Source organism: Tupaia chinensis, unplaced genomic scaffold (assembly GCF_000334495.1).
Source record: "Tupaia chinensis unplaced genomic scaffold, TupChi_1.0 Scaffold000279_1, whole genome shotgun sequence".
In the NCBI taxonomy this organism is placed as follows: domain Eukaryota; kingdom Metazoa; phylum Chordata; class Mammalia; order Scandentia; family Tupaiidae; genus Tupaia; species Tupaia belangeri.
In genome coordinates this window covers 1283545-1311343 of record NW_006159762.1, presented here as the reverse complement: position 1 = coordinate 1311343, position 27799 = coordinate 1283545, and the positions used below count along the sequence as shown (strand labels likewise).

Genomic DNA, 27799 nt, shown 5'->3' with positions numbered 1-27799 from the left:
ACACCTTAGTCTTTTCTCCTCTATTTCTTTATCCTGTGGAGATTTAGAGTACACATGCACATGTACCCACTGTAGTTTTTCTTTTTTTTTTTTTGAGAGGTTTTCTGCTATAGGGCGCGTGCACTTGCCAGACAGACAAGAGAGACATAGAGACAGACAGCGAGAAATCACCCCCTAGGGGCGATGGTCACACCACAGTCCCTTCTCCTCCATTCTCCTCAGGATCTTGGGCACGCACACACACGCGCCCGGCATGTTTTAAGCCACCAGGTCCGAGACGTGAACCGCGGTCAACTATGTGGGAGTCCAGCGACATAGCCATTACGCTAACTGCTGGTTCCCCCCACTGTGGTTTTCAAGCTACTGGACTGCAGTGTGAACCGTAGTTGGCCATGTGGGATCCAGCTCCCTTAACCATTAGGCGATGGGGCCAGCCCTGGAGTCTTGAAGTCCACTCTTGCTGTTGGTTGCTTGGAGCCTGCCTTGAGGACAGCACTGTTGACTGTAGAAGGCAGACCCTGGCCCTGACCTAAGCTTTTGTGAGCAGTCTTTGGGAGGCGGAGGCAGAGATGGCTTCTTGGGCCTGCTTGCCATACCAGAAGGCACATTAACCTAGAGAGAGACAAGGTCAAGGTCATTTCTTGTTTGGAGGGGGCACAGTAACTTCATCCTCCAGATGAGTAGCACTGTGTTAATTTCCTTGTGATCCCATCAACCAGTTAAGGTCATGTGTATAGAGGCAGAATGCAGTGTCACCCACTCCTGGGGGAACTCAGCAGAAGCCCTCATGAAGGTGCATGAGGACTCTGGGAAGCCAGGTGGAGGGTGGGTGAGGTGAGGGCACTGAGACTCCGACTTCTAATCATAAAGAGAAGCCTCTTTGGACCTATAAGAATGTGACAGAAATTTGAATTTTGCTTGGTTTAGAGAGAAGTGCCAATATTTTATGTTAGATTGAGTATTGCTAGAAACTAACATTTGTCATTTTTATGGAAGGTGATTTTGAAAATAGACTCACATGATGAACTATGGTACTTTTTAGTACTTAGGATAATTTAGGTGATAAATGTGGCAATATTTGCTGGAATTTTGGGGATAATTGAACACATATGTGTACCTTTAGGTAGAGGGTACACATTAACTCTTTGTTACCTGTAATCTGTAATGTAGGTTCCTTTATCATTCATGGTTTCCTCTTTTATATCCTTTCTAATGTAAGATTTGAAATGTATTATTTATAGATCATGTTTTTTTAAGTTAAGAAGCCTAGTTAATAGCAAAAATCTGAGTATTAACCGTCTTGTCTTTGAAGTAGAACCTTACAGAAAATTGTATCTTTCTCTGTGTTCCTCCTCAACCTATTTTGTAAATGTGCCAAAGCAATGCATTACTCAGTTTTCTTGATTTTGAGCTCTGAATAGTTGTAATACCCTATCATTTTTATTACAGAAGCAGGGAAGAACATTTATATTTATATGCGTTTTGGGGTTTTGTTTTTGTTTTTTTTTTTTTGTAAAGACATAAAATTTCTCTGGAATAGAAGACTAATAACATCGGTTTCTCCCAAGAAGGGGAAACTGTGTTTGAGGACAGAGGTGGGAAGAAGAATTGTTACCATGTTGTGTTTTATAACTTTTTCATTTTGATTTGTGAATCTCGTGAATGTATTGCCTTGAAAAGATATTAATGAACGCCTGTTGATTTCTAGGCTTTATGGCGCACATTACGCAATCCTGCTGATAGCATTTCTCATGTCGCCTATCGAGTACTTGGTAAATTTGGAGGCAGTAACAGGAAGATGCTAAAGGAATCCCAGAAGCTGCACTATGTTGTAACTGAAGTTCAAGGTCCCAGTATTACAGTGGAGTTTTCTGATTGTAAAGCATCTCTTCAGCTCCCAATGGAGAAGGTAAATTTGGAAGTCTTTGCGAGTTTGTGAGCTACTATTAATAAATTAAAATTAATTTTGGGGCCAGCACATGGTGCATTGGTTAAGGCATTGCACTCCTACATGGCCAGCTGCAGTTTGAGCCCCAGATTCAGTGGCTTGAAAATAACCTATTCATGCCCAGATCCCAGGAGGAGAATGAAGAAGGGACTGTGCTGTGGCCATCCTCCTGGGGGGGGTTATTTCTCACTTCCCTTCTCACTGTCTCTCTCTGCTCTGGTAAGTGCACACACCTTATGGCAAAAACCTTTTTAAAATATGTTAATTTCTATTTGAAAGTATGTAAATAAGACATGCTCTCTTTAAGAGAGGATTTCTGGGGCTGGCAAATGGCGTGATAATTAAGGATGCTGGACTCCCATATGGCTGACTGTGGTTCAAATCCCAGACCTGGAAGCTAGTTTTTTCACTTTCTCTTCCCCCTACCCCATCAAATTAAAATAAATAAAGTTAAATAAAATAATTCTTAAAAAAGAGAGAGAAAGAGAGAGAATTTCTAACATAAAATAGAGTAAGATTTATTTGGTGATCTGCTTAGTTAGCAGGATGTTTCAATAATGCCAGGAGGCCAGTGGAAGCTGTTGCTCTGCGAATTTAGGACCCTATATAATTCCTCTTTCCAGATGACCAGGAGGTGTCATGCAGCACACCCTGCTCTTAAACTCTTAGTTTCTTTTAATGCCCAAAAGACTCTGCCTCTAATGTCATTGAGAACCCAAGTTGGTGCCATAATTCTGTCCTTCCTATCACCTCCTAGTACCTAGTTTTCTCCCATTCGCTATCCAAATGCAGCTCATACTCTTTTTCCTGGCTCTCTTCCCGCTGCTGACAGCTCCTGGACTCTCTCTTATGTCCTTAAGAAACTCCCATTTCATTGTGTAAAAAAGAGACCATGTCCTCCTAATCTTGTCAGAGGGTCCCGTGCTACTACCTTTGACTTGGTCACATTGAAAACCATTTCCCCTTTACAACTTATTGGCTATTCTACTCCCTCTCTTAGTCCTTTATCACACAGAATATTGTTTCACTTGTCGACATTGTCCCATTTGACTTTTTGTCCTTATTATATAACCAGCCTTTTTCTGCATTGCAACATAGTTTGTTTCCTCAGACATGTATGTAGTTGTTATATATTGGGTTTATTGTATATCTTAAGGATTTATAGTAGTCTTTTGGGTGCCTCTGAGTGATTCAACTATTTCAGTAAACTAGATACCAACTAGGATTGCCCAGGCCCTGGTCCTAAGGCTGATCTGGTCTTCAATCAGCATTCTATAGCCTGGAACTCAAAGCCTTTCCTTGTCTAGGCTAATTCTGCTCTAGTCTGTTGCATCTTATTATAGAACTTGGCATGATTACCTCTCCATATGAGAAGTTTACCCACGTAGTGGGTACTTTGATTTTTTTTTTTTAAACAGACTTTACTAAATATTTGAGGAAGAGGGTACCCATTAAGGGTAAGTGTCACTCTGAAGTTGTTTTCTGTCAATCATCTCTCAGTCTACCAATCTCCCCACTTCCTCAAGCCTGTGCCTTATCCCCAGTATACCACGTTCCTGTCCCATGAAGCAGTATTGCTCTCTCCAGCCTCAGGATGGAATGCAATCTTAGCTTCTAACTCAAATCTTTGTCGAAATATTTTCTAATGAAATTCTACTCTCCTCCTAAGAGAATCTGGCTAATATTTACACTGAAAATTACAATAGTGAACACTTCTTTGTACTTATAGCACTTTCTTGCCTTTTTGTTTGTTTGTTTGTTTTTAAATTTTATTCCATGGACAAAAGAGACAGAGATAGAGAGGTAGCACCCCTAACAGTGTCCTGACACTGACCTACCCCCAGCCTTCCGCCAACCCTAGCTCATGAGCACACACATTTCAGATGTTCTCAAGGAGGGTCTCTGGACATGAACTAGGAACCCTCCCATGCTGGGTTGCTGCACCACAGTTTAGCCCCTACATTGAATCTTAGAAATAAAACTTTAAAAATGATCACATAACTTATTAACTATTTCTGACGGGATCAGAGATAATTCAGCAGTATCCCAAAGAAGCATAGACACCTAAGTTAGGAATCCTGTATGAGAGCTGTGGTCATACTCTGCGTGTTGTGTGGGCTGTGTATCCCTGAGCCTAGCTGGGTCTGGAGGTTAGGGCCTCTGTCCCTGTCTTCTCCCTTCTTTGTTCCTCACACAGACCACCTGGGAAACTTCTTTTTTTTTTTTAAAGAAACAAAGCAAAACAACAGGTTAGTGCTTTGATTTATATGTGTATAATTATTAAAATTAATGTCTTACCTATTTAGGCCTTCAGATTAGGTTTTTTTGTATGGTTGTGCCTCTCCCACCTTCTCAGTCAACCTAATTCAAATGAAGAAGATTACATGGCTGTGTACCAATCTCTTTTCCTCCATTCTCCTCTCAGGATCTTGGGCATGCACGCACACGTACCTGGAACATTGTAATTTATTACTTTAAATATATTTCCGCCTTTTCTTAAGGTTTCATTTGACAGATAACAGGTTATTTTGGCCCTATTACTCTCTTCAAAAGAAAATATACTTTGGAAAAAAAAAAGAAAATATACTTTGGGGCCAGCAGGTGGTGTGGTGGTTAAGGGTGCTGCACTCCCACATGGCCAACTGCAGTTCGAGTCCCGGACCTGGTGGCTTGCTTTCTCACTTGCTCGCTCTCTCAATCTGTTCCTCTCTGGTCAAAATGAAATAGATAAATAAAATAATTTTTTAAAATAAAGAAAATATACATTAAAATTATTTTGGGTACTAAAAATGCTTTCAATGAAAGTTTTTCAAAATTGTGTCATTTTATATATTTATTTAGGCAGTAACCTTTTCTCCTTTTATTCATGATTGAGTGTGTGCTCATGCCCAGGAGAGTGATAAGGACAGGTATGGGGAGCGAAAGGGATGAGTACCCTCTACAGGGTCTTGGTACTACTGTGGTTCTGTGCAGCCCGTCAAACTCGGCATGAGCACGAGTGGTAGGATCCAGCTTCTCCCAAGCAGCACATTATTGCTATGCTTTGGAGGTAGTCCTTCTGTCATTTTAGTGCAAACTGTAGCCTCTTGTTTCTTGTTGTAGGCCATTGAAACTGCCCTGGACTGCCTGAAAAGTGCCAACACGGAGCCCTACTACCGGAGACAGGCTTGGGAAGTGATCAAGTGCTTCCTGGTGGCCATGATGAGTCTAGAGGACAACAAACATGCCCTCTACCAGCTCCTAGCCCACCCCAAGTATGTTAATTTCATCCTCTGCGATTGAGTGTGTCTTGCTTTAGGAATCAGGGACAGAAAGGACCTCCCTTTCCAGATTGAATTCTCAGCATTGGGAGCATGCCCCTTCAAGTCAGAAACATAGCATATCATCTGTCTAGTAGTAATGCTTCTTTGGTCTTTAGAGAAAATGGAAAGGAGAACTTGGGTGCCTGAGAATTAGGATTGATCTCAGATATAATTTGCCTTTACTATGTGTCTTGTCACTTCCTCTCATTAGGTGTAAAGTTCACAAATTTAAGGTTCATGTCCCTTTTCCCTCCTTCTTACTTACCATTGTATCCACAGCACCTGGCATCTGAGAGGCGTTCAGTGGGCCTTCTGCTTTTCCAGTTCAGAGTTCATACCTTTCTTCAAATAATGAGGGGACTTTAAAATATTCAGGGAAAAATTGAGTTGAAGTACAGGTTTTTGTGATATACAAAATTTGGGGCCCACTAGGTGGCATGGTGATTGAGGGGGTTGGATCCCACATGATGGACTGTGCAGTTTGGGTCCCAGGCCTAGTGGCTTGAAAAACATACTGTTTTTCAAGTATGCACAAAATCCCAAGAGGAGACTGGAGAAGAAGGGATTGTGACATGGACAGCCCTCATGGGGAGCACTCTCTCACTTTATCACTGTGTGTCTTTCTGGCAAGTGCATATGCCCCATAGCAAAACAAAAATGAAAGAAAAGGAAAGAAATCCATGCATAATTTTTTCATAAATTTCTCATTTTCTGTGAACTTTTTGCAGCCCCCCCCCCATTTAGTTAGATGTCCAGTTGTTAAAAGCGTATTAAAGGGAGCCATCAGAAGTAATCACATGTACATGGAGATAAGGCAGCACAAGTAGGAGCCAGCAGATCAACAGGAAGCAGAAATAGACCCCCACAGACGGCAGGTGTTAGGGTCATTACAACCAGGCTATAATTTAGGTATGAGATTTTGAAAGTAATAAAAGGCAAACTTGAAAATACCTCCAGGAAATAGAAACTTGAAAAAATTCCCCATACAAATTTTAAAAGAGAACTTTTAGCTAAGAAGTATATAAAATACTTATGCAAAATGCGTGCAGAGAGAGAAAAAAAGATGGAAAATTCAAAGGAAAGTAACACATCAAGAATAGAGTGAATTAGTATATAGTTTATCTGAAGGCCCATAAGGGGAGGGTTCTGAGAATTTCCCAGAACTGATGGGAAAAAAAATTAAGCAACAGTTTACAGATCCAGGATGCTCAGAGAACTCAAAGCAGAGTGAAACAGAAGGAAACACTATAAGTGGGTGTAGTTATCTGTGTGCTTTCCCTCCCCATCTCTTATTTGTTAGGTATTTTTGTTTTACAGTTTATATTTGTAAGAAATAATTTCCTATAGCCTAGTCATAAAGATGATCCTCTTAAAGCTCTAAAGTTCTGTCATTCACATTTTTACTAGTAACCTCTCTAGAACTAATTTTTGTAACTTGTGTAGTTAGAAGGCCACTTTTCTTTTTTGCCTTCTGGATATCTAGTGTCTATTTATTGTAAAGACCACCCTTTTTTCATCTCTGCGGTGCCACTTTTATAGATTATGTCCCTTCTACTACCAGGTACTATTTAAGGTTTGTTTTCAAGCCTTTACCCTTGCCTTGAAGTAGCTTATGTTCTAATGGCAGAGACAGCAGGAAAAAAAAAAAAAAAAACTAGAACAAAGCAAATGTATGCTATCTGGTTAGTGATAAGTGCTATTAAGTACATCAGGCTAAGGGGATAGGACATTAAAGAGGCATTCAGAAAAGTTGGGTGGTAAGAGAAGTCTTCTCTGAATAGGTGACTTTGAGGGGTATCACAATGAAGTTTGAAGGAGGAAATTGTGAACACATCCAGAAAAAACTCACCCCAGGCTTAGGAAAATGAAAACAAGACCCTCAAACCTGCCTAGCAAGGGCACCAGTGAAATCTGCCTAGCAGGGAGGTCAGCTTCAGTGGAAGGCACTGGGTAAGGAGAGAACAAGCAGGGTTGGGCTGCGCAGTGCCTGTGAAGATGTGACTAAGACCTCAGGTTTTGTCTGGGTGTTACAGGCTGTGAATGACAGGATCTGGCTTACCCTGGCTGTCCACTTATTGGGGTATTAGAAATATTGGGAGAGAGCAGGCTGGAGAAGAAAGTGAGAATCATTCTAGGTGTTCTGGATACCTACCTCCCAACTGGCATTTTATTTCATTTTATTTGTAAGTTATCAGATGGCATGTGCACTTAACAGAGAGAGAAGGAAAAAGAGAACCCCAGCACCACCACCACCAAAGTGCGTTCATGCTGCAATCCTTTTTTCTCCACTTCTTCATCCTATTGGGATTTGGGGCGCACATGCACTCAAGCCCAACCTGTTTTTCAAGCTGCTGGAGCCAGGATTTGAACCGGGATCTACCATGTGGGATCTCAATCCCAATATACAGTACTTAACCACTGTACTACAGGGTCATCACCCAGCTGCTGTTTTAAAGAGCATTTTAACACACTAGGAAATAGCTGAGAAAACATTTAGGTGGGAGGTAGGGTACCTGATCACACTTCCCATACTATTCTGAGATATGTGTGTGGGAATGAAGGGCCTTGATGTGATTTTTTTTAGCTTCAGAGTCAGAACTACCAAGGGAATTAGAAGTCAGAGAGAGGTAGATTTCTGTTTATTGAAAAAGTTCTGTTACCTGGAGCTATTCAAAGATGGAAAAAGTTTATAGTTTTAATTCATCTCTTAAACGATCTGGCAATATAGGTACTTTATAATTGGATCTACAGTCTCCTTTGATTCTATACTCTTAAAGTGATTTTTTATCATAAAGCAGGTGTATAGTGGCCTCAAAGTAATTTATTTTTTCTTGCATATTTGATCTTTGATTTGAGTTACTGAGGATTTGGCTTATTTAATTATAAAAGGTCAAAATCAAACATTGATTTTTCTTAAAATAGAAAATAATAATGAAAATACTGAATATGTCACTGTTTTGTATTACTTCTGATTTGTGCCTCGTGCTCCTATCAGGTAGAATATATTCACTGTATCTTGATCCACTGACTATAAATGTTTATAACAAAACTCATATTTGAGTCCAACCACAGTGGTACAGTGGTAACACGGCACTCCACAATGCTGAAACCATGTGGAGCTGTCCCAGGTTCATGCCTCAAGGCCTTCCTGTGCACCCTGGGTCCCCATGCCCATGGTCCAGGCTGGCTGAGACTGAGGGTGGTATCACAGCATAAAGACCCTGTTGGAGGTGCCCGTTTCTGTCTGTCTCGCTTCCTTCTTCCCTTCCTCTCTGTCTCATTGAAGAAGTATGCAAATTCTTAAAAAAGTTGTATTTGATTCAGGCTGTTGCTGAAATTAAAGCAGAAATGAACTCACCCAAGCCTACCAAAATAAGAAGGAAGTGGGCAGGTTGAAAACAAAGGAGTCATGTTGGAACTATCAGCTCAGGAGCTTCGCATTGTGGTGATGGGTTTACTTTTGTCTTTCAGTTTTACAGAAAAGACCATTCCCAATGTCATCATATCACATCGCTACAAAGCACAAGATACTCCAGCTCGGAAGACATTTGAGCAGGCTCTGACGGGGGCCTTCATGTCTGCTGTCATTAAAGATCTCCGGCCCAGTGCCTTGCCCTTCGTTGCCAGCTTAATTCGCCACTATACAATGGTGGCAGTTGCCCAGCAATGTGGTGAGTGTGGGGACCCAGGACAGAAGTAGTTGAGTTCTTTAGGGAACTTCAAAAACTAGGTCAAGATGTTTTGTTAGTTTAGAGAAAGTTGGGTTTGGCTAAGTGACTTGGCTTTTATTTTCTTTTCACTTTCTATACTGACAAGATCATTTTTATTTCAGTGGTGGATACTTTATCGACTTGAAAATTGTTACTAAATTTTGTCCATATACCACATTTGATCTTTTCGACCTTTGTTTTTTTTTGTGAAAAATAAGAGCAGGATACTGTTGGACACACCGCATGTAAAAGTAGTTTGTGGTCACACTCACTACTGATCTTCCTGTCCCAGGTGATGGTCTCCAAGGCCAGTCTTTCCCTTTTGGCCCCCTCCCCTATGCTGCTCTGTAGCCAGTTCCTCCTAGTCTCCTTGGCGGTGCTGCTATCTGCTCCCAGGATAGTAATCTATGCAGTTCCTCCTGCCTGGAAGGGCTACTTCCAGCTCTTGGTAATGAAGCACCAGTTCTGTCTGTTTTCATTTTCACACCGTTCCAGGTGATGGTTTTGTGAAAGATGATGAAAATGTCATGGCACTGTCAGTTGATCATAATTTCTAGAAACTTACCCTCAATTTTGGCATCTCTTCCCAGACCAGTAAAGGCTAGTCTGCAACCCACACTTGAGTTGCACCACTTGAGTTTGTGCCCTCAAAGCACCTCAGTCTGAGGTCAATAAGCAGTTTCCTTTGGACTCCGCAGAGCACAGAGAACTTTCTCTCTTTAAATTTTCTTGGTGGGAACAGTCTATACTATACTGTTTAACAACTTTATTTTCCACTGTTTCTTCTGTGTTAACCTTGTCTTTTCAGCAAGACTAATAATAACCTAGATAATTAGTGCTGGGTACCTATGGGGCATCAGTTAATAGCTGCTGTGACTGACTTTTTTCTGTGTTCTTGGTTATGGCTGGATGCCGCTCTTCTTTAGTGTTATTTCTTTTTCTTTTCTTTTTTTTGTCTTTTTGGAGTGGTTTTTTCGCTATAGGGCACGTGTGCTCGCCAGACAGACAGAGAGAGACACAGAGACAGAAAGCGAGAAATCACCCCCCAGGGAGATGGTCACGCTGCAATCCTTTCTCTTCCATTCTCCTCTCGGGATCTTGGGCATGCACGCACACGCGCCCGGCGTGAGTTTTAAGCCACCGGGTCCGGGACGCGAACCGCGGTCAACTATGTGGGAGTCCAGCGCCATAGCCATTACGCTAACTGCTGGTTCCCTCTTTAGTGTTATTTCTATGTCAGGACTATTAAAGGCATAACCTGGGACCGGCAGGTGGTGTAGTAGTTAAGGCACTGGACACTCCCACATGGCCAACCATGGTTTGAGTCCCAGACCTGGTAGCTCACTTTTTCACCTTCCTTTTCTCTATGTGTTTGTCTTTTTCTGGTCAAACAAAAATAAATGAATGAATAAATAAAATAAAATAAAATAAAATAATTCTTTTAAAAAAAGCATGATCTGTAGTCAGATAATCTCAGTTTAACAGAAGTTGATTTGAAGTACCAATCCTGACTTTTATTGAGTTCCTAACCTCATGGAAAAAATAAGGTAGTTTAATAGTTTGAGGGATACAGATATTTATGTAAACAAACTCCTCCTCTTCACCTTTCCCTTCCCCTTCTTTCAGGTCCGTTCTTGCTGCCTTGCTACCAGGCAGGCAGCCAGCCCAGCACAGCAATGTTCCACAGTGAAGAAAATGGCTCAAAAGGCATGGACCCCTTGGTTCTTATTGATGCAATAGCCATTTGTATGGCCTATGAAGAAAAAGAACTGTGCAAAATCGGGGAGGTGGCCTTAGCTGTGATATTCGATGTTGCCAGCATCATCCTAGGCTCCAAGGAGAGGGTAAGGGCAGACTGGGGGATGTCTTCTGATCTGGGGGATATTCATACCTGAAAGAAGTCATTTTTGAAAGCGCTAGTTTAAAAACTGCCGTAATGCATTATGGGTTGTTGTTTTTCCTCTCCAGGCATGCCAGCTGCCCCTATTTTCTTACATTGTGGAGCGCTTATGTGCATGCTGTTATGAACAGGCCTGGTATGCCAAGCTGGGGGGTGTGGTGTCCATTAAGTTCCTCATGGAGAGGCTGCCTCTCACTTGGGTCCTCCAGAATCAGCAGACATTCCTCAAAGCACTTCTCTTTGTCATGATGGACTTGACTGGAGAGGTAGGTGCTGGGTGGGCGTAGACTTCACCATGCTGCTTGCAAAAAGCTAGTATTCTTGAAAAACAGTTAGTAGGAAACAGTTCTGCAAGTATGTTCTTCTCGCAGTGTGGTAACTTCAGTATTGAACTGTTACCACAGTATCTTCCATAAAAGGATGGCTCAGGACTGTTCTATTTTGAGATTCTCTGTATCTAAATACCTGCTTGCCTTGATAAAGAACAGTGACAGGCAGTACATTTGTAAAGGGATTATACTGCAGATGTTTCAGTAGGAGCTTCATGCTCTGTGAACCTGTATGCAGATATGAGTCATAATAGTACAATTTGACAGGCATCACCACCACCTTATCTGATTGGTAAACACAAAGGTCTTGTCTAGATCTATATGTTTTCTTCCAGATGATAAACAGGAATTACCTCCAAGAAGGTGATTTGGATACTAACATAGTGAGAGAGGTAGTCTTATTGAAGTGACTTGTGTGAGGGCAGCATGAACCCTCCCCCAGCGATAGCATGTGGCAGAGAAGCGTGCACAAAACGGTGGGTGCAGTGGGTGGCATTGTTTCTCCTGGTTCTAAAGCTTCCCTGACCTGCAGGTTTCCAACGGGGCAGTTGCCATGGCAAAGACCACCCTGGAGCAGCTTCTGATGAGGTGCGCAGCACCACTAAAAGATGAAGAGAGAGCTGAAGAGATTGTGGCTGCGCAGGAGAAGTCTTTCCACCACGTGACACATGATTTGGTTCGAGAAGTCACTTCCCCAAACTCCACTGTGAGAAAACAGGCCATGCATTCACTGCAGGTGTTGGCCCAGGTCACTGGAAAAAGTGTAACAGTGATCATGGAACCCCATAAAGAGGTGAGATTTCTGTTGTCAGAACTGGGATAATTTGAACAAAACTTTTGAGACATTTTTTTTCCTCTCAAATTTGAGTTGTAGATGATGCTCAGTTTATAATTTTGTGTTAATATCACAAAGTATTTTTTTGTTTGTTTGTTTTTTGTTTTTTGGTTTTTTTTGAGAGAGATTTTCACTATAGGGCGCGTGCACTCGCCAGACAGAGAGACATTAGAGACAGAAAGTGAGAAATCACCCCCCAGGGGGATGGTCACACCACAGTCCCTTCTCCTTCATTCTCCTCTCGGGATCTTGGGCATGCACGCACACGTGCCCGGCATGAGTTTTAAGCCACCGGGTCCGGGATGTGAACCGCAGTCGACTACGTAGGAGTCCAGCGACATAGCCATTACGCTAACTGCTGGTACCCATATCACAAAGTATTGTTGCATTGAGCTCTTTTTGACCTCACATAAGCAAATAACAACATGCTTATATGAGGAATCCTTACACAGTTCATGGGAGAGGCATATTATGAAAAAACTGTGTATGAATTTTAGAATTTTTTGCAACAAAATTAACTTGTACTTTAATTCTATGTTCCATGAACTTTCTGAAGTACCCTTAGATTTATAGTTATATCAGTAATTGTTAGCAGTCAGGAGAACTGAAGGTTGGTTTCCTCAGTATGTTTAACACAGTCTGGTAGTTTTTTTGTTGTTGTTTGTTTTTGTTTTTATTTTTGTTTTTGAGAGGTTTTTGCTATAGGGCACATGCACTCACCAGAAAGATAGAGAGACAGAAAACGAGAAATCATCCCTCAGGGGGAATGGCCACGCCGCAATCCCTTCTCCTTCATTGTCCTCTTGGGATGCTGGGCGCACACACACGCACACCCAACATGAGTTTAAGCCACTGGGTCCAAGACTCGAACAGCGGTTGACTACATGGGAGTCCAGTGACGTAGCCATTGCACACCCTTCCATGTACTTTAAATCCTCTCCAGGTTACTTATTATACCTAATGCAATGTAAATGCTATGTAAATAGTTACTATACTACTTTATTTTATTTGTACTATTTTTATTGTTACTTTTTTCCCCCTGAATATTTTTTATCCATGGTTAGTTGAATGGGTGAACGTGGAACCTATGGATATGGGAGTTGACTAATAACTTCCATCTCAAGGTTTTCACATTGAGTATTGTCATGGAATACTGTGACAAGAAGTACTATTTTTCAAGGATCAGCTGGTTGGTAGTGCTTTCTCTTTGACTTTTCCAGGTTCTCCAGGATATGGTGCCACCCAAGAAACACTTGCTCCGCCACCAGCCTGCCAATGCACAGATTGGCCTAATGGAAGGGAACACGTTCTGTACCACGTTACAGCCAAGGCTCTTCACAATGGATCTTAATGTGGTGGAGCATAAGGTGTTCTACACAGAGGTAGGGGGGTGGTGGTGCAGAGTGGCATGGATGATGATGACGTGTGTGTGCTAGGGAACATGCACTCACCAGAGGACGGGGGGAGGAGTGGGAAATCGGCTCCTCGGGGATGTCCAACCCACAATATCTTCTCCATTCTCCTGTTGGGATTTTTGGGCACACACACACATGTGCCTTGTGTGTTTTTCAAGCTGCCAGGTCTAGTACTTGAACTGCGCAGTCAGCCATGTGGGATACATAAACCTTTATAACCTCTGCTGGCCTTATGAACATCAATTCTTTAGAGTGAAATAATGGTATGGAGATTAGCCCAGTTTGAAATTTTTATGAAATGTGAATTATACTTCTAGAAGTATTATTGGGGTTTACTGAGTCAAAAATTGTAAGGAAGCAAATTCTTCCTGGTCTACAGTAAGTCTGAATTTCTAATTATGAAAATATAGCTCTTGATTTTTTTTTCCCCCAAGTCCTGTTTCTGATTGGATGTATGGTGATAAGACTACAGGTTTAGCTCTGATCTTGTATAACTTGTTATACCCTTTGTTTAAGGGTTATCACCCATAAGACTTAGGAAAACAACTTTCTTTGCCTGTTTCAGAGATAGATTATTATAACCTGAGTGGAAAACTCCTCACTGAGCTTAGACTAAAACCTGGTAGTATTGAGGACATGAAACTTGTATTATAAATATTTATCAGTGTACTAGCTGCATTTGAAGATTTAAAAAAAATTTTATTTATTATTATCATTATTGTTATTGTTTTTTAATTTGCTGTAGGGCACATGCATTCATCAGAGATGGAGGGAGAAAGAGAGACAGAGCTGCCAGGTCCAGGACTCGAACCATGGTTGGCCACATGGGAGTCCAGCACCTTAACCACTTGCACCACCTGCTCATCCCATTTGAAGATCTTTTCAGAAGTATACTTTTGAGTCTTTTTCTTGGAGATTGATGTTCTGTAAATTGGGATGAAGCCTAGGATTTATTGTCTAAAAGTTTCCTGAAAATGATTCTGATGTGTGGCTATGTTTGGAACTCTAGTTTTGTATTGTTTACTGAGACATACCCACACACTGATCGATTCATTCATTCTCTCTCTCTCCACACCTACACACACACACTGTGTACATTCTCACATTTTCGCATGGGATGAGTATTTTTGAAAGTCATATTGGGGACTGGAGTGGAGTGGGATGGGTGGCTTGAAGTGCTTTATACTGTATGTCCTTTTCTACTGTTTTAAATTTTTACTAGGTAGAGATCTTTAAGAGAAAAAAAAAGGTTAAAAGTCTGTATTAGTTTTTCTGAATGTAAATAATATAAAGGGGAAAATAGTAATAGAATATAATTTGTGATATACATTAGGTATGTAAGTATGTGTTTATATGGTTAAATGTCTTGAAGGTTAGCCACTGGAATTTGTTGCGACATTCAGCTTTCTTCTTTATGTTTTTCTGCTCTTGAAAAGAAAAAAAAAAAGTCTACCCACTCAAATAATTGAGCTGTAGCCCATCTGTTGAACACTGACCCAAAGCATTGGGGAAGCAGCTCCAAACCAGGAGACAGACCTCCTCTTGTAGAATTTGCAGTTAGATAAAGTGATCCTCTGTTTTGAGAAAAGAAAGACATGATGGTATCAGAGTGGTTGAGAAAGTGCCCAAGAATTTATTTCACTAAGGAGGTAACTGAGTTTTGCTTTAGAATAAGAAAGCTGTTTTGATTTTTTTTCATTCTTAAGGATGTAGGTTTCATTTGTCAGTTATTATCTGTGTTGTGATATGTGTGAAAGATTGCTGTGTCCTGTTACTTACAAGTTGATGGTGTCTTCACAGTGAGAGTGGGCTAACAAGTTGTTTTATGTTTTGCAGCTGTTGAATTTATGTGAGGCTGAAGATTCAGCTTTAACAAAATTACCTTGTTATAAGAGCCTTCCATCACTCGTTCCCTTACGAATTGCAGCACTAAGTAAGTTATGAATCTGAAGCAAGTTACAGGGTACAAGTGAAAGAAGATAGTGACCTTTGTTTTTGTCTAATTTTTCTGGCTTGTCTTTTTAGGGTGGGATTAAAAAAGTATATTTGTATATGTATCAATCCACATAAGAAGATGCCATAAAACTGTTTATATAGTTAAGATTTCAGTCACGTTATACAATGTAGTAAACTGGGTTTTACTAAGTACTAAATTCTGTATTCTGTAGATCTCTAAGTGTCCTGATTTAAAAGAACTGTCATACTGTTAGGTATGCCATTTTCATCAAAATCAGAAAATATATTAAGTTATGCTACAACCTTTGTGGACTTAATGATTCAGAAGTGTTTGAGAATCCTGCAGTCTAGATTTTCAGTAGGAGCATCAGTTATCATTGTTTAATACAAGAATTATACAACATTTAGGAAAATATACTGGACCAATAATGACTGAACCTTGTACATATAAACAGTTCTTTTCTTTCTTTTTTTTTGTTTTTGTTGAATAAATCCCCAATACAAGAGTTTTCGGGTGACACTCTCTTGCTTTGATGATTTTTATGCACTTAATATTAGGTTGTTGGGAAAGTCATGACATATTTTTCTATATAATTTAGAAACTTCTTACATAGAAAAATATGCCATGACTTCCCCAATGACTCAATAAAATATTGTCAGGGTCTTCCTTGAATTTGAGATAGAGGAGCTGAGAGTTGCCATTATACCTGAACTTGAGGATGGGGATGAGGTGTTCAAGACAGAGCAAAGGAAAACCAGCAGGGTACATCAAGGGGATGTTTAGCAGCTTCTCACTTCTATTGGGGTGCCTGTCTCTGGGGACCACTCATGCACATCATTGCTGTTAGTGAATATGAATATTATACTTCCTAGAATGATACCTTTTTTTTAAAAAGAACTATTTATTTAATTTTATTTATTACTATTATTATTCAGGATATGGTGCCACCCAAGAAACACTTGCTCCGCCACCAGCCTGCCAATGCACAGATTGGCCTAATGGAAGGGAACACGTTCTGTACCACGTTACAGCCAAGGCTCTTCACAATGGATCTTAATGTGGTGGAGCATAAGGTGTTCTACACAGAGGTAGGGGGGTGGTGGTGCAGAGTGGCATGGATGATGATGACGTGTGTGTGCTAGGGAACATGCACTCACCAGAGGACGGGGGGAGGAGTGGGAAATCGGCTCCTCGGGGATGTCCAACCCACAATATCTTCTCCATTCTCCTGTTGGGATTTTTGGGCACACACACACATGTGCCTTGTGTGTTTTTCAAGCTGCCAGGTCTAGTACTTGAACTGCGCAGTCAGCCATGTGGGATACATAAACCTTTATAACCTCTGCTGGCCTTATGAACATCAATTCTTTAGAGTGAAATAATGGTATGGAGATTAGCCCAGTTTGAAATTTTTATGAAATGTGAATTATACTTCTAGAAGTATTATTGGGGTTTACTGAGTCAAAAATTGTAAGGAAGCAAATTCTTCCTGGTCTACAGTAAGTCTGAATTTCTAATTATGAAAATATAGCTCTTGATTTTTTTTTCCCCCAAGTCCTGTTTCTGGTTGGATGTATGGTGATAAGACTACAGGTTTAGCTCTGATCTTGTATAACTTGTTATACCCTTTGTTTAAGGGTTATCACCCATAAGACTTAGGAAAACAACTTTCTTTGCCTGTTTCAGAGATAGATTATTATAACCTGAGTGGAAAACTCCTCACTGAGCTTAGACTAAAACCTGGTAGTATTGAGGACATGAAACTTGTATTATAAATATTTATCAGTGTACTAGCTGCATTTGAAGATTTAAAAAAAATTTTATTTATTATTATCATTATTGTTATTGTTTTTTAATTTGCTGTAGGGCACATGCATTCATCAGAGATGGAGGGAGAAAGAGAGACAGAGCTGCCAGGTCCAGGACTCGAACCATGGTTGGCCACATGGGAGTCCAGCACCTTAACCACTTGCACCACCTGCTCATCCCATTTGAAGATCTTTTCAGAAGTATACTTTTGAGTCTTTTTCTTGGAGATTGATGTTCTGTAAATTGGGATGAAGCCTAGGATTTATTGTCTAAAAGTTTCCTGAAAATGATTCTGATGTGTGGCTATGTTTGGAACTCTAGTTTTGTATTGTTTACTGAGACATACCCACACACTGATCGATTCATTCATTCTCTCTCTCTCCACACCTACACACACACACTGTGTACATTCTCACATTTTCGCATGGGATGAGTATTTTTGAAAGTCATATTGGGGACTGGAGTGGAGTGGGATGGGTGGCTTGAAGTGCTTTATACTGTATGTCCTTTTCTACTGTTTTAAATTTTTACTAGGTAGAGATCTTTAAGAGAAAAAAAAAGGTTAAAAGTCTGTATTAGTTTTTCTGAATGTAAATAATATAAAGGGGAAAATAGTAATAGAATATAATTTGTGATATACATTAGGTATGTAAGTATGTGTTTATATGGTTAAATGTCTTGAAGGTTAGCCACTGGAATTTGTTGCGACATTCAGCTTTCTTCTTTATGTTTTTCTGCTCTTGAAAAGAAAAAAAAAAAGTCTACCCACTCAAATAATTGAGCTGTAGCCCATCTGTTGAACACTGACCCAAAGCATTGGGGAAGCAGCTCCAAACCAGGAGACAGACCTCCTCTTGTAGAATTTGCAGTTAGATAAAGTGATCCTCTGTTTTGAGAAAAGAAAGACATGATGGTATCAGAGTGGTTGAGAAAGTGCCCAAGAATTTATTTCACTAAGGAGGTAACTGAGTTTTGCTTTAGAATAAGAAAGCTGTTTTGATTTTTTTTCATTCTTAAGGATGTAGGTTTCATTTGTCAGTTATTATCTGTGTTGTGATATGTGTGAAAGATTGCTGTGTCCTGTTACTTACAAGTTGATGGTGTCTTCACAGTGAGAGTGGGCTAACAAGTTGTTTTATGTTTTGCAGCTGTTGAATTTATGTGAGGCTGAAGATTCAGCTTTAACAAAATTACCTTGTTATAAGAGCCTTCCATCACTCGTTCCCTTACGAATTGCAGCACTAAGTAAGTTATGAATCTGAAGCAAGTTACAGGGTACAAGTGAAAGAAGATAGTGACCTTTGTTTTTGTCTAATTTTTCTGGCTTGTCTTTTTAGGGTGGGATTAAAAAAGTATATTTGTATATGTATCAATCCACATAAGAAGATGCCATAAAACTGTTTATATAGTTAAGATTTCAGTCACGTTATACAATGTAGTAAACTGGGTTTTACTAAGTACTAAATTCTGTATTCTGTAGATCTCTAAGTGTCCTGATTTAAAAGAACTGTCATACTGTTAGGTATGCCATTTTCATCAAAATCAGAAAATATATTAAGTTATGCTACAACCTTTGTGGACTTAATGATTCAGAAGTGTTTGAGAATCCTGCAGTCTAGATTTTCAGTAGGAGCATCAGTTATCATTGTTTAATACAAGAATTATACAACATTTAGGAAAATATACTGGACCAATAATGACTGAACCTTGTACATATAAACAGTTCTTTTCTTTCTTTTTTTTTGTTTTTGTTGAATAAATCCCCAATACAAGAGTTTTCGGGTGACACTCTCTTGCTTTGATGATTTTTATGCACTTAATATTAGGTTGTTGGGAAAGTCATGACATATTTTTCTATATAAAATAGAAACTTCTTACATAGAAAAATATGCCATGACTTCCCCAATGACTCAATAAAATATTGTCAGGGTCTTCCTTGAATTTGAGATAGAGGAGCTGAGAGTTGCCATTATACCTGAACTTGAGGATGGGGATGAGGTGTTCAAGACAGAGCAAAGGAAAACCAGCAGGGTACATCAAGGGGATGTTTAGCAGCTTCTCACTTCTATTGGGGTGCCTGTCTCTGGGGACCACTCATGCACATCATTGCTGTTAGTGAATATGAATATTATACTTCCTAGAATGATACCTTTTTTTTAAAAAGAACTATTTATTTAATTTTATTTATTACTATTATTATTATTATTTTTTTTTTTTCAATTTGACCAGAGAGAGAGAAAGCAAGCTTCCAGGTCCAGGACTGAACTGTAGTCAGCCATGTGGGAGTCCAGTACCTTAACCACCACGCCACCTGCCAGCCCGTTTTTTTTTTGTTTTTTTTTTTTTTAAGAGAGATTTTTTGCTATGGGGTGTGTGCACTCTCCAGAGAGACAGAGAAAGAAAGCAAGAAATTACTCCCTACAGGGGATGGCCACACCACAATCGCTTCTCCTCCATTCTCCTCTCAGTATTTTTGGACACGCATGCACACATGCCCAGTGTGAGGTTTAAGCCACCAGGTCCAGACTCGAATCGTGGTCGACTACATGGGAGTCCAGTGATGTAACCATCATGCCATCAACTGGTCTCTAGAATGATACCTTAAAATAATACATATGACTGAGGATTATACCCTTTCCTAAGAATATTTTCATTTTTCAGCTCTTAAAGCCTTTAATCTCCCAAGTTAAGTAGAGGTCGCTGGATTAGATGCGGGTGATAGAAACCAGGCTCTTTGTGCCCCTTCTCTACATCAACAGTCACTGAGGGCTAATGACTGTGCCTTTTGCATCATTCATATGTGATTTTCTGGGACTAGCCATGTACGAATCCCAGGAGACTATCTTAGGGGCAGGAATATCAACCTTTTTTCCTCCTATCTGGAGGCAAAGAGTTTAGAATGGCCTTTCAGGCTATCAACTCAACTCCTAGATAATCCTGTACATGTGGACAGAAGACATGTATACATTTGTCTTTCTCAAGCGTAAATACGGGAAAGAGGTGGTATTTTTTGTTGGTTGGTAGAATTCTTTAAAGAAGAAATTTGCCGAGGTCTTCTTCAGGTCAATAATAAAGTTGTATTGCTTTCTCTCCTAAAGATGCACTTGCTGCCTGCAATTACCTTCCTCAGTCCAGGGAGAAGATCATTGCTGCACTCTTCAAAGCCCTTAATTCCACCAACAGTGAGCTCCAGGAGGCTGGAGAAGCCTGTATGAGAAAGGTGAAGTCAGTGTGTATGCATGTGCGCAAGTGTCCATGCTGATTTTTTTCTGTTTACCTCCATCTGTGTGCCTGGAAGTTGCCTACAGTGACTGCACTCTAGTTGTCATAAAGTCTCTACCTGTTTTACGGTCAGATAGTCTTATTTAAACTATTAACCAGTAAAGTAAAATCCTCCTCATTGCATCATAAGTTTCTGCTTTAAACTTTAGTTTCCCAATGGAAAACAAATACTTTCGCTGCTAAAGTTGAATAAGAGTTCCATTCTGTTATAAAATATTCTCCAGTTCTAGTTTTTATGATAATTTTTCTTTTTTAATAGTTTTTGGAAGGTGCTACCATAGAAGTCGATCAAATCCATACACACATGCGACCTTTGTTGATGATGCTGGGAGATTATCGAAGCTTGACATTAAATGTCGTGAATCGTCTAACTTCAGTCACAAGACTTTTCCCAAATTCCTTCAATGATAAATTTTGTGATCAGATGATGGTAAGTCAAATGCTTTAAATCTAACATAACAAACTTGAAAAATTACTTTTAGGGAACCAGCAGTTAGTGTAATGGCTATGTCGTTGGACTCCCATGTAGTCGACCACGGTTTGCGTCCCAGACCCGGTGGCTTAAAACTCATGCTGGGCGCCTGTGCGTGTGGGCCCAAGATCCCGAGAGGAGAATGGAGAAGGGATTGCGGTGTGACCATCCGCCCTGGGGAGTGATTTCTCGCTTTCTGTCTCTCTGTCTCTGTCTGTCTGGCGAGCGCATGTGCCCAATCGTGAAAACCTCTCCAAAAAAAGAAAAAATTACTTTTAAATAAATAATACACTTACATGGTTTAAAATTTAAAAAGTATAAAAAGATGTGCTGCAGAAAGTGTCCTTCTCATCCCTGTTCTCCTACTACCTAGTCCCCTTTCCCAGAGACAGTCGATGTTCGATTTTTTCGGGTATCCTTCTGGAGATGTTTTATATGTATAAGAGGTGATATGTATATTCTTTTGTTTCCCACAAGAAGATGACACACAATTCTTGCTTTCTCTTTTTTTCTAAGAATTATTTTATTTAACTTTATTTATTTATTTATTTTATTTTAACCAGAGAGGTACAGAGTGGAGGAAAAGGGGAGCGAGAAAGCAAGCCCCCAGGTTCAGGACTTGAACCGCAGTTAGCCATGTGGGAGTCCAGTGTCCTTAACCACCACACCATTTATTGGCCCTTGGTTCTTTCTTTTTCTATTTAGTACCTTATTTTTCTATCTTATTGAAGTGCTGCTTTATTTTGTTTCATGAGTACATAATATTTCATTATGTGAGTATGCCATAATTAACTGTTCTCCCACTGATGATAATTTAGATGGATCGTTTATAGTCTTTTACTATTATAGAAGATGACGCAAAACTTGTTCATAATTTTACATATGTATTTATCTATAACATTTATAGAGTTTAGAATTTCTTGGACAAAAGGAATGTGCACATTATAATCTTTTAATACATTGTTAATTTGCTTGCCAAAGAAATTTTGCCAATTTACATGTCCTTCTACAAAATATTAGGTGGTCAGAAAAGTCATGATGCATTTTGTTGTATAAAAACAGAAAAATACAGCATGACTTTTCCGATGATCCAATAGCTGAGTGCACCTCCTTCCACAGTTTTTAGTGAGAACTTTCAGAAACACTGAGTTTTTAGAATACCAGAGAAATAATTATACAGACAAAAGATCTGTTTGACAGTGTTTAAAATTGAAGTATGACTTATGATTTCACAGTACATCATGTTAAATGTGTTTATTTTTCCATGTAATTTTTTTTTTTTTTTTTACAAGAGACATTTTTTACTATAGGGCACGTGAGTGTGCATGAGACACAGAGACAGACAGAAAGTGAGAAATCACCCCCCAGGGGACTGGCCATGCCACAGTCCCTTCTCCATTGTCTCGGGATTTTGGGCACACATACACATGCGCCCAGTGTGTGTGTGCCACCAGGTCTGGAACTTGAATCATGGTCGATTACGTGGGAGTCCAGCGATACAACCATTATGCCATTTGCTGGTCCCCCAAGTGACTTTTGACTGTTTAGATATATTTAATTTTCGGTACACCTTTCCTCCAGTTATAAACAAGCCTGAGAAGATAGAGATTATGTACACATAAATATATGTGGAATGTGTATATTCCCCATATATATCATATATAGGGAAACCGGTAATAGCTGCTGTGTTGTTAGCCATAGAGAATAAAATAAACCGTTCTAAGACTAGTAAAGAACCAAATATAAACAAACATTGTTTTACAATATAATACAGTAGAGCAACCTTATTTTTTCATAGCAAATAAAAAGTGCTTGAAGACACAAAAAGCACAAACCAAACAGGAAACTATACATTTGTGTATATTAAAGTGAAGACCTATTGTACTACAAAATAATTCATAGTGAAACTGAAAGGCAAGGCACAGACTCAGAATTTATTTGATACATAAAAATAGCAGAGACTTATTATTTACACTGTTTATAGGTAGTAGCTTACAATTCAATATAGAAACAAAAAAAAAATTCACTTTAAAAATATCACTAGTATCTTAAAATGCCTAAAGGACCAGCAGGTGGTGTGGTGATTAAGATAGCTTGATCCGACATTATCAACTGTGTGGTTCAAGTCTTAGACCCTGTGAGTTGAAAACTCCTTTGGTTGCATGTGCATACTTGCCCAAAATCCTGAGAGGAGAATGGAGGAGAAGGAATTGCAGCACAACCATCCCTCCTGAGGGGATTTCTCACTCTCTCTCTCTGTGTGTCTCTCTGGCAATCACATGTATCCTATAGCAAACAAACAAATAAAACCTGAAAGTAAAAAAATGGCAATCACATGTATCCTATAGCAAACAAATAAAACCTGAAAGTTAAAAAAAGTGCAAAAAAAATCACAAACTACAAGTTATAGAAAAGAGAACATGACTTACCTAATAGACATGCAAAGAATTGTAACTTGATGAAGCATAGTAGTTTCCTTGTTTAAAAAAAAATATTAAATTCCATTTATTATTATTATTTTTTAACTTGACCAGAGAGAGAGAAAGGGAACTTGAGAAAGCAAGCCACCTGATCTAGACTAGAGCTGCATTTGGCCATGTGGGAGTCCAGCTCCTTAACTACCACACCACCCGCTGACCCCAGTAGGTAGTCTTTGAATAACAGTAGAACCCATTACTCATGGCAAACATTTAATAGTCTCTGTGGAGGAAGATGTGTTACACTTCCTGGATATTCTCACTCGTCCTCTCATCCATTCTTGTCTCTGCTCATTTTTGCTCCTGTTTAATTTTATTCTTTCAAAGCACTTGACGCTTTTTTGTCTCCCACTACTCTCTCGGTTTCAGAAAACAGTGCCTAAAGTAGTGTTTTTCATACTAGCTGCTGGAAATGTCACCATTGGAAATCCCTGTGGTGTTGGTTTCCATCAGCAAAACTGAGGGAGGTATGCCTCAGCCAAGGAGAGCAGCCTCTCCTGAGTCATGCCCAGTAACCCCTGACTGATAGCAATATAGGGTAGAAAGGCCTGGATCCTTTGTCCCAGCTCAGAACAACTGTGATGGGTCATCTCCACTTCTGATCACATAATCAGGTTGACTGGGCCTCTGAAAACTTCATCAGAACCTTCCCTACCCCTGTTTCCCTGCTTCCGTTTTCCTAAGTGTTGACCCTCAGAACACTTTAGTAATAAATTGTAATTGGGAAACAAAATATCACCTAAGAGTAAACTTTCCAAATTGGAGACTTCTTCCTTTTACGATTCAAGTTATGTGTGATATGCATGCCTATCAATTTCTATGTATGCACATATTTACAAAAGTGGTTAAAATAAATTATCTTTTTTTTTTAAATCTTTACTGTAGGGTATGTGTGCTCACTGGAGAGAGATAGGGAAAGTGAGAAATGACTCATCAGGGGAGACGGCCACACTGTAGTCCTTTCTCCTTCATTCTCCTTTTAGGATTTTAAGCACACACACACATGCCTGGCATGTTTCTCAAGCTACTGTGTCTGGGACTCAAACCACATAGTCGGCCAGTGAGAACTAGCTACCTTAACCTCCATGCCACCTGTGGGACCTTTACATTATTTCTTAATCAGAGCACACCAGATATATACCTTTCTTACATCACATAGTTTGTAGTTTCTGACCAAGGCCCACAGTCTTTTTCTCTAAAATAAAGCACATGGGTTTTGTGTTGGTGGTTTGTTCTAGCAGTTCCTCCCTTCCCACCCATCTATAGCATTATAGCTGCTTCTGAGTGAATCAGAGCCCTATCAAAGCAGTGTTGGTGTACTTGAATAAAAAGTGATTGTTGCTGCTATTTATCCAAGACATTTTCATCTGGTACCAACCTCAACTGGGTCTAGACTGGAGTTAGGTTGATGGCGCTTTCACATTCAGTGGTTCCCACCTTCCCAGATCCTGCCATGCAGGCCTGCTGTGCTCTGCCAGGGTTGGTAGTAAAGGGCATTGACCCTCATCTCATCGTGTTTTTCACAACTGAACTGGCACTGGTGAGCTTTGTTTCCTCCTGATAGGCTTTTGAGGCTAACTCAGACTTAAAGCATTTTTTTTTAAGAGAGTACATCTTAATTTGTAGGGTTGGCGTTCGTGAAAACAACCACAAACTTTCCTTTTTATTTTATTTTATTTATTTATTTATTTTAAGAGAGATTTTTACAATAGGATGTGTGTACTTGCCGGAAAGACAGAGGGACAGAAAGTGAGAAATCACCCCTACCACCCAGGAGAGATGGGCACATTGCAATCCCTTCTCTTCCATTCTTCTCTTCGGATATTGGGCATGCAAGCACACGTACCTGAGTTTTAAGTCTCTTGGTCTGGGACTTGAACCATGGTAAACAATGTGGGAATCTGGTGATATAAGCATTATGCCACCTGCTAGTCCTAAACTTTCCTTTTTAAAAGAGTTTTGGGGCCAACAGGTGGCATAGTGGTAAGGTGCTGGACTCCTATGTGGCTGATCATGGTTCGAGTCCCGGACTCAGAGGCTTAGAATTCACACCAGGCATGAAACTCACATATGTGTGTGTGCCCTGAATCCCGAGCAGATAATGGAGAGAAGGGATCAAGATGTGGCTGTCTCTCTGGGAGGTGATTTCTTTCTGTCTCTCCATCTCTGTCTCTCCAGCGACCTCACACATTCAATAGCAAAAATCTGTCTCTCTTTTTTTTTTTCTATAGTGTTAGCACATACATTTAGGTTTTTAGCACATACATTTAGGTTTTTGATCCACTTTGAGTTGCTTTTATATACAGTGTGAGATAGGGGTCCAACTTCATCCTTTTGCAATGTGGTATCTGGTTCCTTTCTTTACGTATGAATTGCTTAGGACCAGCAGGTGGCATGGTGGTTAAGGTACTGCGCTCCCACATGGCCAACCAAGTTCAAGTCTCAAACCTGGTAGCTTCAAATTCACACTGGGTACATGTGTGTGCATGCCCAAAATCACGCAGGAGAAAAAGGGATTGCAGTGTGGCCATCCTCCTGGGGGATAATAACTCACTTTCCCTCTCAGAGTCTCTCTGTCTCTCTCCAGCGAGCACACGAACTCTATGGGAAAAATCAAACTAAAAATAAAAAAAAAAAGACTGCTTAACATTTGATCGTAAAATCTCTTACATGGTTAGATGATTTGGATACTTCTTCATTGAACTAAAAATAAATTTTATATGCCAATTAGTGTCATTTTTTTTTTCCCTCTGGAAAATCTAAACGCAGAAAGAATGGTGATATAGCTAGCCTTATCTACACCTTGATTCTGTTATGTTCATTTATATCTTTCTTTTTAACTTATTTCTTACACAAGAAAGACAAAGAGAGACAACGAGATAGGCATCCCTACCAACCTTTGTGCTGTGATCCAACCATAGCTAGCCTGGGTCATGAGAATGCATTTTTGGGGACCAGCAGTTAGCGTAATGGCTGTGTCACTGGACTCCCATGTAGTCTACTGCGGTTCAAGTCCCGGGCCTGGTGGCTTAAACTCACACCGGGCGCATGTGCATGCATGCCCAAGATCCTGAAAGGAGAATGGAGGAGAATGCATTTTGGAGAGGTTTTTGCCATAGGGCGTGTGCACTCACCAGAAAGACAGAGAGAGACAGAGAGGTAGAAAGTGAGAAATTACCCCCCAGGGGGATGGCCACGTCGCAATCCCTTCTCCTCCATTCTCCTCTCGGGATCTTGGGCATGCGCACACACAAGCGTCTGGCGTGAGTTTAAGCCAAAGTTAGGGTGTTCCATGAAAACCAGTTGGCTATGTGAAGTTAAGAAATATAGCTTCTTGAAGTTTGACAAGGACTATAAGGACATTAAAGACTCAGAGAAGACCTTAGAGGTGTTTCCACATGTTTATGTCATTATCTCCCAAGCTTGTTTTACCATAGGATCCTTTTTTTGTTAGTTTGTTTTAATTTGCTGGAGAGAACATGCTCTTGCCAGAGAGATGGAGAACAAGAAAGCACCCCACCTAGAGTATGGTTATGCCACAGTCCCTTCTCATTTCTCCTGGGATTTTGGACATGTATTATAAAGTAGACCCCAGTTGTGTCCATACAACTCTCCTCAGTCATCAAATGTGCATTTTTTTTTCTCCTGCTTATTACTTTTTTTATATTAAATTATATTGCCTAACACTCATTCCCTGAGTATCATCACAACACACCAAGTGTAGTTTCCCATCTAGGATAAACTGCATAGTGTCTTAATCAAGCATGTCGTCACCAATACTGTTCCATTTCTACTTTCATACATATAAATATGTTTTTTATCCTATGTTTGACCCTCAGCCCTTTCCCCCTCTCCCAATTACTCTATCTCTGCTATAGACAGCTATCCTCCAGAGGGGTCATTGAAAATGCGATACCTGTGAGTAGAGGGAGAGGGGTCACGAGTCCAAAGTTTTTAACAATAGGGATAATAGATTCCATTCAAGGTTGGATCAAGTGTGGGTCTCGTGCAGTTCCGCAACTGTAGGTGAGTCTCCATGGAATACAGTTTCAGGAAGGCGGTTCTGGCAAGCAGAGTTGACCATCAGTTGATGTGGCACAGCGGCCATCTTGTGGTTAGCAGGAGTGGTGTTGTGGAGGTCTGCAGCGTGACTTATCCTCGGGTGTCTGGCTTCCCTAAGAATGGCAGGGTAGTCCCTGTTCTTGCCTGAGGTAATGCAGGGCTGGTATCCATCATCTTCTCACTGTCCATAGGTAGATAAAATCCTTCTCTACAGTGTATTTCTCAGTTGGTTTAAGGCAGTTAAAGGTTCTTTCTGTTGCTTATAGTTGCAAGTTCTTAATCCTTCTCTTCAGCTTCAGCT

At 40.2% G+C, this 27799-nt stretch overlaps 1 protein-coding gene across 1 annotated transcript in view; it reads left to right on the top strand.

The window, feature by feature from the left end:
* Window positions 1-27799, top strand: part of TRRAP (transformation/transcription domain associated protein) — a gene marked incomplete in the record, with an annotated part of 151090 nt that overhangs the window by 48307 nt on the left and 74984 nt on the right. The window contains 10 exon segments of the mRNA XM_014588476.2: window positions 1709-1909; window positions 5051-5202; window positions 8722-8921; window positions 10587-10804; window positions 10929-11126; window positions 11722-11982; window positions 13245-13406; window positions 15276-15372; window positions 20304-20425; window positions 20747-20917. Coding sequence (XP_014443962.1) covers window positions 1709-1909; window positions 5051-5202; window positions 8722-8921; window positions 10587-10804; window positions 10929-11126; window positions 11722-11982; window positions 13245-13406; window positions 15276-15372; window positions 20304-20425; window positions 20747-20917 — 1782 coding nt within the window.